General features: G+C 39.1%; 1 protein-coding gene across 1 annotated transcript; it reads left to right on the plus strand.

Moving 5' to 3' along the window:
- The first annotated feature begins 676 nt into the window (after window positions 1-676).
- On the plus strand, window positions 677-5266 carry LOC116335267. Its single transcript, XM_031758914.2, has 8 exons — window positions 677-708; window positions 2047-2107; window positions 2568-2641; window positions 2834-2889; window positions 3232-3395; window positions 3491-3663; window positions 4230-4363; window positions 4711-5266. Exons 3-8 carry the CDS (start codon window positions 2575-2577, stop codon window positions 4891-4893), a joined length of 777 nt encoding a protein of 258 aa, XP_031614774.1. The 5' UTR covers window positions 677-708; window positions 2047-2107; window positions 2568-2574; the 3' UTR covers window positions 4894-5266.
- Window positions 5267-13826: the final 8560 nt, after the last annotated feature.

The following is a 13826-nucleotide window of genomic DNA, read 5'->3' on the forward strand; positions in this document are numbered from 1 at the left end:
CCAACATACAACACTGTAAAAAATGACAGATGCCACCACAGAGTCATAGAAGGTCTTTAAAAGCGCTCCCTGGACTCCAAATGACCTCAGTCGCCTCAGCAGGTAGAGTCTGCTTTGACCCTTCCTGTAAAGAGCATCAGTGTTGTGGCTCCAGTCCAGTTTATTATTCAGGTGAACACCCAGGTACCTATAAGAGTCCACTATCTCAAGGTCCACTCCCTGGATGTTCACCGGTGTCAGTGTGGTGGGTCTGCGTCTCTGGAAATCCACCACCAACTCCTTGGTTTTCCCGGCGTTGATCAGCAGGTGGTTCTGCTGGCACCAGTCTACAAAGTCCAGAGTCCACTGTCTGTACTCTGAGTCGTCCTCACCTGTGATGAGGCCGACTATGGCAGAGTCGTCAGAGAACTTCTGTAGGTGGCAGCGTGGGGAGTTGATGGAGAAGTCTGCAGTGTAGAGGGTGAAGAGGAACGGTGCCAGCACAGTTCCCTGTGGGGCCCCCGTACTGCAGACCAGCGTGTCAGAGACACAGCCCTGTGACCTCACATACTGTGGACGTTCTGTGAGGTAGTCCAGTATCCACTGGGACATGTGGTGGTCCACTCCCGATAGCTCCAGCTTGTCTCTCAGAAGTCGTGGCTGGATGGTGTTAAAAGCACTGGAGAAATCAAAGAACATGATCCTCACAGTGCTTCCAGGCTTCTCCAGGTGAGTCATTTATTCCAAATTTATTCCAATTTAGCTATAATTATGTCATCTTATTATCTTATTATCTTATTATTATAATCTTATTATATCATCTGCTTCTATCTCATGCTTAATATTATATTGTGTTATTGACTTTTATACTTTATACTTAATGTGAAAGATACTGAATCATTGAAAGAGATGTTTATATTATTTCCTACTTGTTACAATTTCAGAACCACACCCCTACTCGCCAGCTACAGTTTGTGCTTAATGTGTGCCAATGATAAATAAAGTTTTCCAGTGCTGTGACATTATCTCTGACTGGACATTATTACAAGAGGACAGCAGTGAACCACGTTCTAGTGATAGTGGGTTATTGTGTCTGTTATAACACTATGTATGAATCATATCGTTTCCTGTCACAGTTACCCAAAAGGGGTTTTGGGGTCAGTTTACACAAGCAGAAAGGCCATGCTGCCTTTTAACAACAACGCAAAATTAATTCCAACTCAAGTATCAAGTAGGTTGATAATATCTGTATTATTACAGAAATGTATGATCTGTTAGGTTGATCTTGTTGTGGAAAATCTTAAATAACACTCCAACTACCAGGTGAGCGTGTCTTTTGAAGTGAGGTTTATTAAAAGGAAAAGGAAAAGGAAAACACTGCAGTGGAGAAAATGTTCAGATCAAACATCAAACAGTTTTCTGAGGAAGGACACCACCCTGAACTCTTTAAACCTTCCCAAACAAAGAACATTCCACAACTCTCACATGTTGGCCTATCGCTCCCTGATAAGGAGAAGGAGTCTCACAATCTCATTAACGTCTCCCATGAACTTACAATGGCCCCACTGTATCAAGTGTGTGTAATAGAGCATAAGGCCCACTTGCAGTGCACATGCATACAACTAAGTGACAGGGGTGCTCTTGCTATACTAAAATGATATGATTAAAATATGTGATTAATACAACAGACATTTATAAGACATTTTACCCCACCCAGAATTAAAAAAAAAACAAACTATTTCAATCATGCTGACTGCGTAATGATTTTAAAAGTTACAGTAAAAGCCAAACCAAAACAGTATGATTCTGTTTTTACTGCATCTATCTGTTGGTATTATTCCAGGTGGAGCTTGAAAGTGTCACTGGGAAAGGGATGTGTGGAATACTCTGTTCAGTCTGCTGCCATCATGACTGAACTTTGGATAATTTAAAAATAATGATTGGATAATCAATCAATTGATTGACTTGCTGTTGCAGCATACATAAGGGAAGCAGAATAAATTCACAGAAAGATTTCCAGGTTTCCTGAATCTACAGTACGTGACGTCATGCTTCTTCTTTGTTCAGAAATGTGTCATTGTCCTCAGGCAGAGAATCACAGTCATTGACAGTAGAGGGACAACTGAAGGTAACAGCTTTTTATTATTTCTTTTATAGCATTGTTACTATAACACAACCATGACAGGTGGCTTTCTTATTCGATTTGATTCATATGAGAGCTTTAATCCAGAATAGTTAATCATAGTCGAGGCTATTTATCTTCTGAATGTATAAACAAAGCAAACTTATCATTTCCTTTCTTTTCTGTGGATAAAGGTAGTTGGTGGCAATGGAAAATTGCATTTATGTTGTTAAAATTCACAAGTCAGTGTAACTTAGTGAAGACGTAAAACTCGTATGAAAGAAGTTTCTTTGTTTGATTATGTGACCACTGAGACGTCCCAACTTCTGTATGTACGCATGTAAAAAGGGGGAAGTAACACAGGAAAATGCTTTTTGAAAAGTGCTACAGCAGCGTCGCTGTGCTTTCTAATGAATGCTGCATGCTTCTTAATGCCCGCGTGTATGTGCACATTTGTATCACTCAGATCAGCCATGAAGCTGTTTCCACTTCATCCTGTTATTTGGTCCAGTTTGTTGGTTTTGTGGTTCTCACAATGTGGTAAGTGAAAGAGTAATCACAATGCAGACAGATACTCTGTGAACAAATGGGCTATAAGGAATAGCTATGAAAACATTTGACCTTAAGTCACTGGTGTTTTGTTTTTTTTAACAAAAGATTTCCTTTAATATTACTTTAATCAGGGTGGTGTTCGGCTTTATTTCCTATTCTTCTGTCACTGTTTTCCCCCAGAATCTGAGGGCCACACTTTGAATGCCTGTCAAGAGAAAATGGATGACCAGTACGAGGTGAAAATAAACCTACCTAAAGACCATACAGGCATGGTGCTTGTACCATTAGGTCCATAAGTATTTGAACAGTGACACAGTTATTGTAGTTTTGACTCTGTACACAACTACAGCCGATTTGAAATTAAACAATCAGGAAGTCATTGAAATCCAGACAGGAATTACAATTTTATGTATAAAAATGGCTGTAATGGCTTGCCACTCTTTACCCCAGCACCACTGTGTATGTGTACAGAGACAGAACTACACAAAGTCATCAGTCCAAAAATGTATGGCTCTAACTAACAAATATAAATGTGGTGCTTTTTTTAATGTTTCAATGTTCTGATCTTGTACGTGAAGTTGGCTATGGTTCTCATACGGACTTCAGCTCAGCAGGATTCCTATGAAGACCTTACAGATATAAAGGAGAAGTTTATCTGCCTCCTCTACCCGACAAATGAGCTCAACTGCTCCTGGTCATTCAACACTTTAGAGAAGGATGCTCAGCTCTCTGTGTTTATCAGGTATTCTTATTTTTAAATAGAGCTTTATTTACAAATAAGGTACAATAAGCTGTAACACTGCTTTAAATCTGTATCTCCTCTGTCTCCCCTACCAGCGTTTGTGATGATGAAATACTGGTTAAGTCACTAAATTATACTTCTGTGGAAAGAGCTGGATCAGCGTCTTTGATTCTCAGCAATAATATGACAGAAGTTATCCTTCATTTGAACAAGTCCATGCAGAACAAGTGGACGTCTTACACCTACGTGTATGACATGGACATGCTGGGTAATATTTCAACACTGTTAAGTAGTTATAAATGATAATGCTATAGATCAGATTAAAAAATACAAATATCGATCTATCGATCTATCGATCGTGAGGAAAAATTGTAGAAACAGAAGTAAAATTCATTATAGTTAATTCAACACTGTCACTGTAACATTGTCATCCACAAAGCCATGTCACCAGAATCGTTTTAAAAGAATATGCAGTGGGTCATGAACATGATAAAAGTTCTTTTTTTGCAGTTCTTATTATTGATCATTGTTTTCCTATGAATTATTCTCAACATGCTAGCTAAATAAACCTTTTGACAATTTTTCTCCATCAGTAATTTAACCTTTTATGTCATTTGAGATCTTGAGGGCTGTGACTAATACTCGGGGTTAGTATTAGTCACAGTATAGGGGGTATGGAGTGGTAACCTGAAGTTTCAGTTCAGACTCCAGTGTATTTTAGCCACAATCTACAGCAGATATTCAGAATTAAATGTTTCCAGTTATTTTACTAATTGTGTGTGTGTGTGTGTGTGTATGTGTGTGTGTGTGTGTGTGTGTGTGTGTGTGAGACAGAGCTCCTTTCTCCACCTCCAAACATCTATGCTTCAGTCAAAGATGGAGCCCTGGTTGTATCATGGGGTCTGCCTTTCACCAGAGAAGTCATTAACCCTTATTGTTTTGAGTACCAGCTGGACAAAGGTGATCAGGTACAGTGTCTCTGATCACGGATCTTTCTCGTGCACATATGACAGGATTAATGAATGAGACAAACTTGGTGAAAAGCTCAACTCTGTGAGGACTAAAGTATTTTCAATGTTTTAATTAGAGAAAAACAAAAATGACTTGATTAAGTAGAAAATGTAAACATCTTTTGATAAATGCTGGTTACATTTTTTTCCATTCTCAGAAGCAATAAATAACACATTCTGATAGCACAGGTTAGGTTTAGCTGTACTCAATAGAAGTTGACAGTCAGAGCAGTCTGAGGTACAGAGGAACATTGAGATAAACCCAAGATTTATTTATTTATTTTTAATGACTCTTTTCAAAACAGGAACAACCAATGTACTTGATCGCCCAGCAGTCTTACAGAGAGCCAGTTTCAGATGCCACACGCACCTACAAACTGAGAATGAGGACACGAATAACAAACACCTGCTCTGGATCATCTCAGTGGAGTGAATGGAGTGATACTGTTGGTGTCGTCGTGCACAACGGTTCAACCGATGGCTGGTGATCCAGTGTCAGCGACTGGTTGAAGGGCTGGTGTCTGGAAGCCTTAGTAAATGTTATTATTTTTGAAACTTTTGTTTCCTGGTCATAGGAATTGACAAAAAGAGATATTTTCTTTAACCCTTTCACACACAGTGGCCCATACAGCGGACAGCTATTCAAAGGCTGTTTTCTTGTATTTGTGTCAGTGTTGATGGTATAATTGCACATAAACACAACACACAGTGTATATTATTTATTCGTTTTTCAAATTCATAAGTCAAAATGTATGTTGTCCACCTAAGTGGACATGTAAAAAACTCTTTGAAAAGTACATGTTTAAAAAAATGAAGTTCAAAAATCTTCTTTTCATGCCTAAAGATGAATAAAAATACTTCAGAAAAAAATCCTGATTGAGGTTGTCATAATTCATGCATGAAAGGGTTAAGCAAAGTTGGATGAAAGCTGCTTCCATGTAATATAATGTTTCTTTCTGTTGCTTTTCTAAATACAGATGTATGTAAAGTCTTTCTTATCTTTAAAAATTGCAAGGTCTAAGAAATGTATTCTGTCCTTGCGATACTAATAGCCTTATATTGGGATTGTTATTAAAAAAATGTGAAAAGCAGGTAGTGCTGCTGCTGATCCAGAAACCAAGTAACAATGTAGCATCCGCGCTACTCCTGATTAAACAATCTTCTTCCCCTTTACTCAGGGAAAGCTTCCAAAGACCCAGCACTTAATTTTGTCTTTGGTGGGGACATAACTCTGAAAACTCTCATTCAAGCACCATTTATGCAATCTTCATGAGTCATACTGTACTGTCAAAAGGTCATCTTTTCCATGGTTGCCACATTTGAGGGGGTTGGACTAATAGAGCAATTTTGTTTTCAAATTAATGAGAATTGCAGCTTCCACATTTTATGGAAGTTCAGTTTTATCACATCAGTACTAAGTCACAACAACAGTCACCTTGAGGTGCTTTATATTGTACAGTAAAGACCCTACAATAATACAGAGAAACCCCCAAGAACCAGATGACCTATGAGCACAAAACCATCTACATTGTGACACACCATTCAAATCTGACATTTCTCTGTGATGACCCACACCACCTTGACTTCTTTTTGGTCTGCTTGAGTGTCAGGTCTTATTTGCTGGCATTGGAAGGCTGATGTGACACGTTTTCCAATCCATCACATTGTCAACACCTGAGCCCGGTGTGCCAGCACTCTATAAAAGACCTCAGAGCTCAGTTGTTTTTATGGCTTTCCTCTCTGAGACACCTTTTTGGATTGGGTTCTTTCTCCAATTGTAATTTATTTCTAGTGTTTAATAGAAGTTTAGTTCAGTGCCTTTGAGTTTTGGTGCCTGTTTTATTCTGAAAGTCTGTGTCTCATGTCAATCTCTCTAGTTTTGCGTCTCCCTGTTAATTTGTATCAGCTGTGTTTCTCATCTGGTCCTCATTCCCTCATTTTCCTCCGGTTTTTATTTTCTGTGTTTTCTTCTGTTCAGGGTTGCCACGTTAACGTCTGCTCACCATCGGTCCTGCCTGTGTGTTCTGTTCCTGTGTCATTTTGAGTTTTGTAGTTTTGGTCAGCAATAAAGCTGAGATTATTCTCTGAATTTACCTCTGCCTCCAAGAGTCCTGCACTTGGGTTCACTTCTCTGCCTGCCCGCACACAGAGAGCCTTGACAGATCGTTTATAGCACAGCTTGTATTGACTACACACCATGGTTACTTTAAATTTTCATGAGAACTCTCTAATAGACTGAGAACTCTCTTAAACAGAATGCAACAAAGAAAGATTCCTTTCACAGGCCGGTGACCTGGGTGGCAGTTGAGGAACCAAATCCCACAGCGTCAGGACTCTAGCTTACACAATACTGCTTACTCATACTTTGGATGTCATCATTTTGTCCCTTCCAAGGCTCCAAGTAGGACTGCACTTTCACAGTTCTGAGTAAAATCCTTTCTCACTCAGTCTTCCTTCACATCACCCATGACTATTATTACTACCATGGCGTAACAACTTAGCTGTATGTGACTTATAGGTGTGCAAAAAAGCCAAATCTCAACAATGAGAATTTATTTGTTAAAATTATGTTTTAGCGTTCAGATCTGTTTCTATGCTGCTGCATAGGTGGTCGTATATAATGATTCAACACCACACTTACTAAAATCATCTCTGTGTTCACACTTTTCAGTTGTGTGATCTTGTTGAGCACATCATTGGTGCTTTGAGCAAAAGCGGGTTTGAAGGACTAACCTGTCTAGTGATATCCAGCAAATGTATTATATTTGATAAACGAGTATTTGAGATGTGTACAGTGAGACACAAAGTTCTACTTTGGGCAATAATTTGCATACAAAAGCCAGGTGCAGCAAAAATGAAAACGCATATATGCAAATTGATGTTTAATTTCTTTTAAAAAAATTGTCAGAAGGTTAAAAAAAATTGACTTTTCTGGCAATTATTTCATGTTTCAGGCTTCACAGGATTAAAGACTATTTTTCATCTGGCATATAAACTTTCAACGTTTAAACTTTTAAACTTGTTGCATGAGAAAACCAAATAACAAAGTTGACCGCAACATCAGCACAAATGTAATGTGAGAAAATAGTTTAGAAAGAAGAAGTGGGGTGGTTTGGTACCTATTTGTTAGAAAGTCACACCACAGCATCTACTTTAAACTTCCTTAAGCTGCAGACAGAGGTCCTCTGGGATTGGTCACAAAAAAGCCAAATAAGGTGAAAGTAGAAAGAAAAAGGAAGAACATAAAAATAGATTAAGGGCAGAGGGCACCTTGGGACTCGTCTCTCTGGTTCTTTTACATTAATCTGTTTATTTTAACATTTTTAATCCCCAAGGGTAATTTCTGAGGTTCCTGTTTGAAAATGACATGCCCAAAATTAATCTGTGTAAATAATCATGTTATCAAAATAAAGCTAACACTTTTAGACTCCTTCGGGTGTAAATATTACAGCAGATGTTCTCTGTCAAAGTAACTGAGGATGGAACACAGGAAAATATGATTTTTTTTTTTTATTATTATTATTATTATTTTTTGATGGCATATAACCCTTTTGAAAATATACCGCGGAGGACAATAAATTCCACAAAATCATGAATCAACTTATGGACATTATCTGTGCAAAGACTGATGCTGCTGAAGTGAAACAGAGCAAAGTTGCAGAGGTTTTAGTGAAGACATAGCCAGGCCAATTTGGCACACCTTGACAGTATCTGTGAGAGTTGAAATGTCTTAGGTATTGCACAGCAGAAATCATTTAACTTTTATTTACATGCCTAAAAATGCTTTGAAGAATTACCCACACACATGTATAATGGGCCTTGTTTTTGCACAGCAAAATCAGCCTCTGCCATGGGAAACTGCTCTGAGGGATTGTGGGAGATGGAGTTATTCAGTTAATGTAGCGGGTAGCAGTGGAAATATGTTTTGGATGCAGACAGCACAGAAGATGTGGAGCAAAACCTTTGAGCTTGGTTTAATTCAATTCAATTCAATTTTATTTATATAGCACCAAATAACAACAACCAGTCGCCTCAAGGCGCTTTAAGGTAGACCCTACAATAATACATACAGAGAAAAACCCAACAATCATATGACCCCTTATGAGCAAGCACTTTGGTGACAGTGGGAAGGAAAAACTCCCTTTTAACAGGAAGAAACCTCCGACAGAACCAGGCTCAGGGAGGGGCGGGGCCATCTGCTGCGACCGGTTGGGGTGAGAGAAGGACGACAGGATAAAGACATGATGTGGAAGAGAGACAGAGATTAATAACAAGAGAGACAGAGATTAATAACAAGAGAGACAGAGATTAATAACAAGAGAGACAGAGATTAATAACATGTTTACACATTAAAGATCTTTGTCATTTCTAAATGCATGTGCTGTCAAGCATTTTTATACAATATTGAGTTCAGGAGATACTACAGATATACTGAAGTCATGCAAAGGTTGTGTTGATGTGTGTTTGGGTGGAAATTGTGGTTTGAACATCATCCTCGTCTGTCTTTGATGACTCTGATAAAATGACCCATTTTAAGACAGCACACACACATCAGCTGGAGACATGTTGTTGTTTCATAGCCACATCACATCATTTACATCTGGATATAATATAAACATTATTCTGCAGTAAAAAAAAAAATCCACCCCAAAAGTTTTTATTGCTCATTTATAAAACAACTGTTCAGCAGTATAAAAAATATTCAGAATATAAAACAACTTAAAATTTATTTCTTAAAAAAAAACTGTTAAAAAAAGAACTTAAAATTTTATTTTTCCACCCCATGACAGATGCAGTGTGGGAGGATGTGCAGAGGGTTGGCGTGACAGAAGATGGCGTGGGATGGAGGCCAATGATCTGCTGTAACTCCTAACAGGAACAGCCGAAAGAAGAAGATTTGACTTAACCAGTGTTTGTTTCCTCTTTCTTTGTATACAGATGGCTGTTTAAAAAACACCCATTTCATTAAAAAAAATTCCTAGAAAAGAAATTTCATAGAAAAGATGAAGTAAGCATTTGTACAGAAGTGCAGAACAGACAGTGAAATGCCACCCACATACAGACACAAATAAAAGAGTTCTATGTCTGACAGTTCATTGGAAACGCTATTTTAATTCATGAAACCATTTGATACGTTTGCCTTTAATTTACGAGACAGACACTTTTTAGCTAAGCCTTGTTGCTCATAATGCTCGTTAGTTTTGTAATATGCTGGAAACATTCCTCTGAGATTTTGGTCCATGTTGACATGACAGCATCACACAGTTGCTGCAGATTTGCATAATGTTGATGCACATCTCCCATCTAGTAAATTTTGAGGCCATTTGAGACACTGAACACCATGTTTAAGAAACTGCTTTGAAACAATTTACACTTTGTGATATGTTTTGTTTGTTTGACAAGAAAATATCTACCACATCATTACACCAACCTCAGTAGCATCAGTGACTGATACAAGGCAGGATGGGTCTGTGGTTTCATGTTGTTTATGCCTAGTTCTGACCCTGGTGCTACCGTCTGACTGTGGCAGCATTTAATTTATTTACATGTAGATTTTCAATGTAATTTTGTTAGATATGTGTAACGTAAAATGTTAAATTTACTGATGAAATGTAATTGTTTGGTATACATTCAGTTTTTACCAAGGCCATTTTCTTTCATGATTATTTGAATAAATAGAAATTGGATTTTATATATTTCAGTTGTATTTTGCTCAAAATGATTGTGTCATGTTTAAGGGTGAAAAGTAATTTCTTTTTGAATGTAGCTTTGGTTTGTTGTTCTAAGCTGCTATGAGTGCCAACTGCTAGGTTGGAAAAAAAAAAGTAAAAGACCACTCCTGGAGTTCTGTAGCTACTGTAGCTCTGCACACAACCTCATCATGAAACCCCTATGATGATGTTGTGTGCTCAGCAATGCTATTCTTGAGAACCTGGTTGTAACCAGTGGTTATTTGAGTCACTGTTGCCTTCCTATCAGCTCACAGCAGGTTGTTCATTCTCTTCTGACATCAACAAAGTATGTTCACCCAGAGAACTGCTGCTCAATAGATACTTTCTCTTTTTCAGACCATTTTCTGTAAACACTAGAAATGGCTGTGCAGAAAAAAATCCCAGTATATCAGCAGTTTCTGAAATACTTAGACCCTACATCAGCAGCCATGGCATGTTCAAACTCAAATCACCTTTCTTCGTTAGTCTGAGGCAAAGTACATGCTTTTCTACATGCTTAAATGCATTGGAATACCTGACATGTGATTGGCTGATAATACATAAATTAACTACTATGGAGTAGTTAAACAGGTGTACGTAATTGAGTTGAGAGTAAGTGTAAACATAAACTATAAAGATAAGAATGCTTATATAACTATCAGTAAGTACCTTAGCTGAAGTGAAAACTGTTAGTGTCTTGGGTCAATATTAAACCAAGCCTTTCTTCTTCACATAATTAAGCCACTAAACATTAGCCCTTGGTCAAGAAATGGCTGTGTGGCAGCCTGAGTAGGAGTCGAATGCAGGACCCAGAAGGCAGGAAGTGAACTCAAAGTCAGCTTTAATGCTAGAGACTTTCCAAAAACATAACAATACACCAACTCGTGTAAGATAAAAAATCAGGAACGTACAATCTACAAACCAGGTTATATAGAGATGTGTATTACCTTTCCAAAAGACTTCTTAGATGCAGATTGACATAGCAACCTTAGCTCTTGTTCTTCCAGACACTCATCCAAACAGTCTGACACCAGTCATAGTGGGAACAAACAGGTTTGGCGAAGATTTTCTTGTAAAACAAAGGGGGGCCTTGCAAAAAAAGTCTGGGAACCTTGGCCTTAGTTAAACACCCCTCTCAGTCTTCCTTGCCTGGTGGCCTTTGTGTTAAAACTTGCTTGATAACACATCCTTCCCAAACTCCACACAAAGTGCCTGTAATGATTACAAATGAAAAAGAACAAAGTGTCACAATTCCGTCTGCTTGTGTCATCACAGAGCTGGGAGCTTTCCATTGTATCCTGTCACAGTGCAATGTCATCAGTGTTAATGAGTAAACCACAAACAGGACATAGCTGAGTTTCAACTTTGGTGAATCGTCGATTCCACAGGAGTGGAAAGAGAGGATAACCAAGCAACTCAATGACATCCCAGAAATATTCACTTTCCATGATCTTGACTTTGGGTGTACGAGCAAAGTGAAACATTCCATCAAACTTAATTATCCAACTCCCTTCAAGCATAGTGCATGCCCTATACACCAACGTTAGTTCACCGTAGTTACAGATAGTAACCCACTCACATACATATTGACCTCTGATAAGTTAGACATTTAATTAAATTTGCCCTTGCGTTACCTGCCCCTAATCAAAAGTCAAGAACGGTCGCCAGGTGCCTATGGGACCAATTCATTGTCCACTACAGCATACCTAAGCACCTGCACAGTGATCAGGGTCCTGATTTTAAGGCAAAACTAATAAGGGACCTGTGTGAGATCTCTGGGATAAAGAAAATAAGAACTATCCCATACCACACACTTGGTAACCCCACTGAAGGATTCAACAGAACATTACTTAGTATGTTAGGAACGCATAATCCAAACAAAAGTCTCACAGTAAAGACTATGTTATGCCATTAGTACATGCAAGCAAATGCACCCGTAGTGATGTAACAGAGTTTACACCCTACAAATTGATGTTTTGAAGAAAAGCCAGATTGGCAGTTGATCTTGCATACAAACTTCCTATCAACAAAGATCAAAAAGTGACACATTCGCAAGATGTTGAAAGTCTCAAGAAACGGCTAGAGGAAAGCTATAAGTTAGCTTCTCAAACCGCACAGAAAGTGGCAGACAAAAATAAGGCAAGATTTGAAAATAACTTTCTCTGAACTTGAACATGGGGACAGAGTTTTAGTTAGAAATGTGCAGCTGCGTGGCAAGCATAAACTTGCTGATAAACGGGAGGCAGATATCCATGTAGAAGTCAAACATGCAAGTGACTTACAAGTTTATACTGTTAAACCAGAGTCAAAGCAAGTTCCCTCCTGAACTTTACCCAGAGACCTGTTGCTTCTCTGCAGTTTCCTCCCTGCTTCCACCGCAGACACATCTGAGCCAGAGCCAATTCACCGTCCTAAGACACGTCACACTGTCACAGAAAGCAATGAGCATGAAGAGTCAATTGAACTTGACACTGAACTTTTGATTCAATGGGTTGTGGATTCCACATGTGAAGAAATAACCAGATTTACTACTGTACATGAATATCCAAAACCTTCTCAAGAATCGGACATTACAAACTTTCCTGATTGTGACTTTTCTGAAACTGCTATCAATGAATAACCAGATGTCAAAGTCAAAGTCAAAGTAAACTTTATTGTCATCTCTGCTATATACAGTAGAGTATATAGAGAGATGAGACGACGAGGCTCCAGTTCCATTCAGTGCAAAAGAACAACAATAAATATAGGAAGAGTAAGAATAAATATATTTACACTTTGAGACTGAGGTAAGGGGAGTAAATATACACTTTGAGGTAAAAAGGGTTAATAACAGTCTAAAATTTACAATTTACAATTGAGATTTAAAGTGACTTTGAAGTGGTTTAAAATGACCAACGTAGCAGCTTTACAGTTTACATTATGAATGATTTAGTGACCTTGAGTGAAATAAAGTGACCAACATCAGCAGGATTCCTAAGAGTAGGATTGCCCATAGAGCAGCATCTGTATTTACAAAGGCAGTGGTATGTGGAGTGCAATAGAGTCAGTTAGTGGTTTGTGCGGGTGTGTGTGGTGGGGGGAAGTGGGGGAGCCGGTAGTGAGTTCAGGAGTCTGATAGCTTGCGGGAAAAAGCTATCTCGCAGTCTGGAGGATCGGGACCCAATGCTGTGATAGCGTCTGCCGGATGGGAGGAGGGAAAAGAGTCCATGTGAGGAGTGTGAGAGGTCAAGCACGATGCAGGAGGCCTTACTGATGCAGTGCTTGTGAAAGATGTCAGGTAGCAGAGGGAGAGATGTTCTGATGATCTTGGCCACTGCTTTGACGATACGATGTAGCTGGCTGAGGTTGCCGACTTTGCAGTTTCCAAACCACACGGGGATGCAGCTGGTCAGAACGCTCTCTATGGTGCCCCTGTAGAACATGGTGAGGGTGGGAGGACGGAGGTTGGCCCTCTTCAGGCGTCTCAGGAAGTACAGGCACTGCTGGTGCTTTTTGGTGATGGAGGTGGTATTGGTGGTCCAGGTGAGGTCGTCTGAGATGTAAACTCCCAGGAACTTGGTGCTGTTAACAGTCTCTACCGTGGAACCGTGGATGCTGAGTGGTGTGTGAGTGGAGCGAGTCTTCCTGAACTCAACAATCATCTCCTTGGTTTTGTCCACATTCAGTGACAGGTTGTTTTCACTGCAACAGAACGCCAGCTGCTGAACCTC

Source organism: Oreochromis aureus, linkage group 18, assembly GCF_013358895.1.
Source record: "Oreochromis aureus strain Israel breed Guangdong linkage group 18, ZZ_aureus, whole genome shotgun sequence".
Lineage (NCBI taxonomy): Eukaryota > Metazoa > Chordata > Actinopteri > Cichliformes > Cichlidae > Oreochromis > Oreochromis aureus.

Excerpts from the sequence above, each read along its gene's own strand:
- LOC116335267 (XM_031758914.2), top strand. The coding sequence starts at position 2,575 with ATGAAGCTGTTTCCACTTCATCCTGTTATTTGGTCCAGTTTGTTGGTT. Across the intron at positions 2,642-2,833 it reads TTTGTGGTTCTCACAATGTG|AATCTGAGGGCCACACTTTG; the intron begins GTAAGTGAAAGA and ends GTTTTCCCCCAG. Across the intron at positions 2,890-3,231 it reads AAATGGATGACCAGTACGAG|TTGGCTATGGTTCTCATACG; the intron begins GTGAAAATAAAC and ends TTGTACGTGAAG.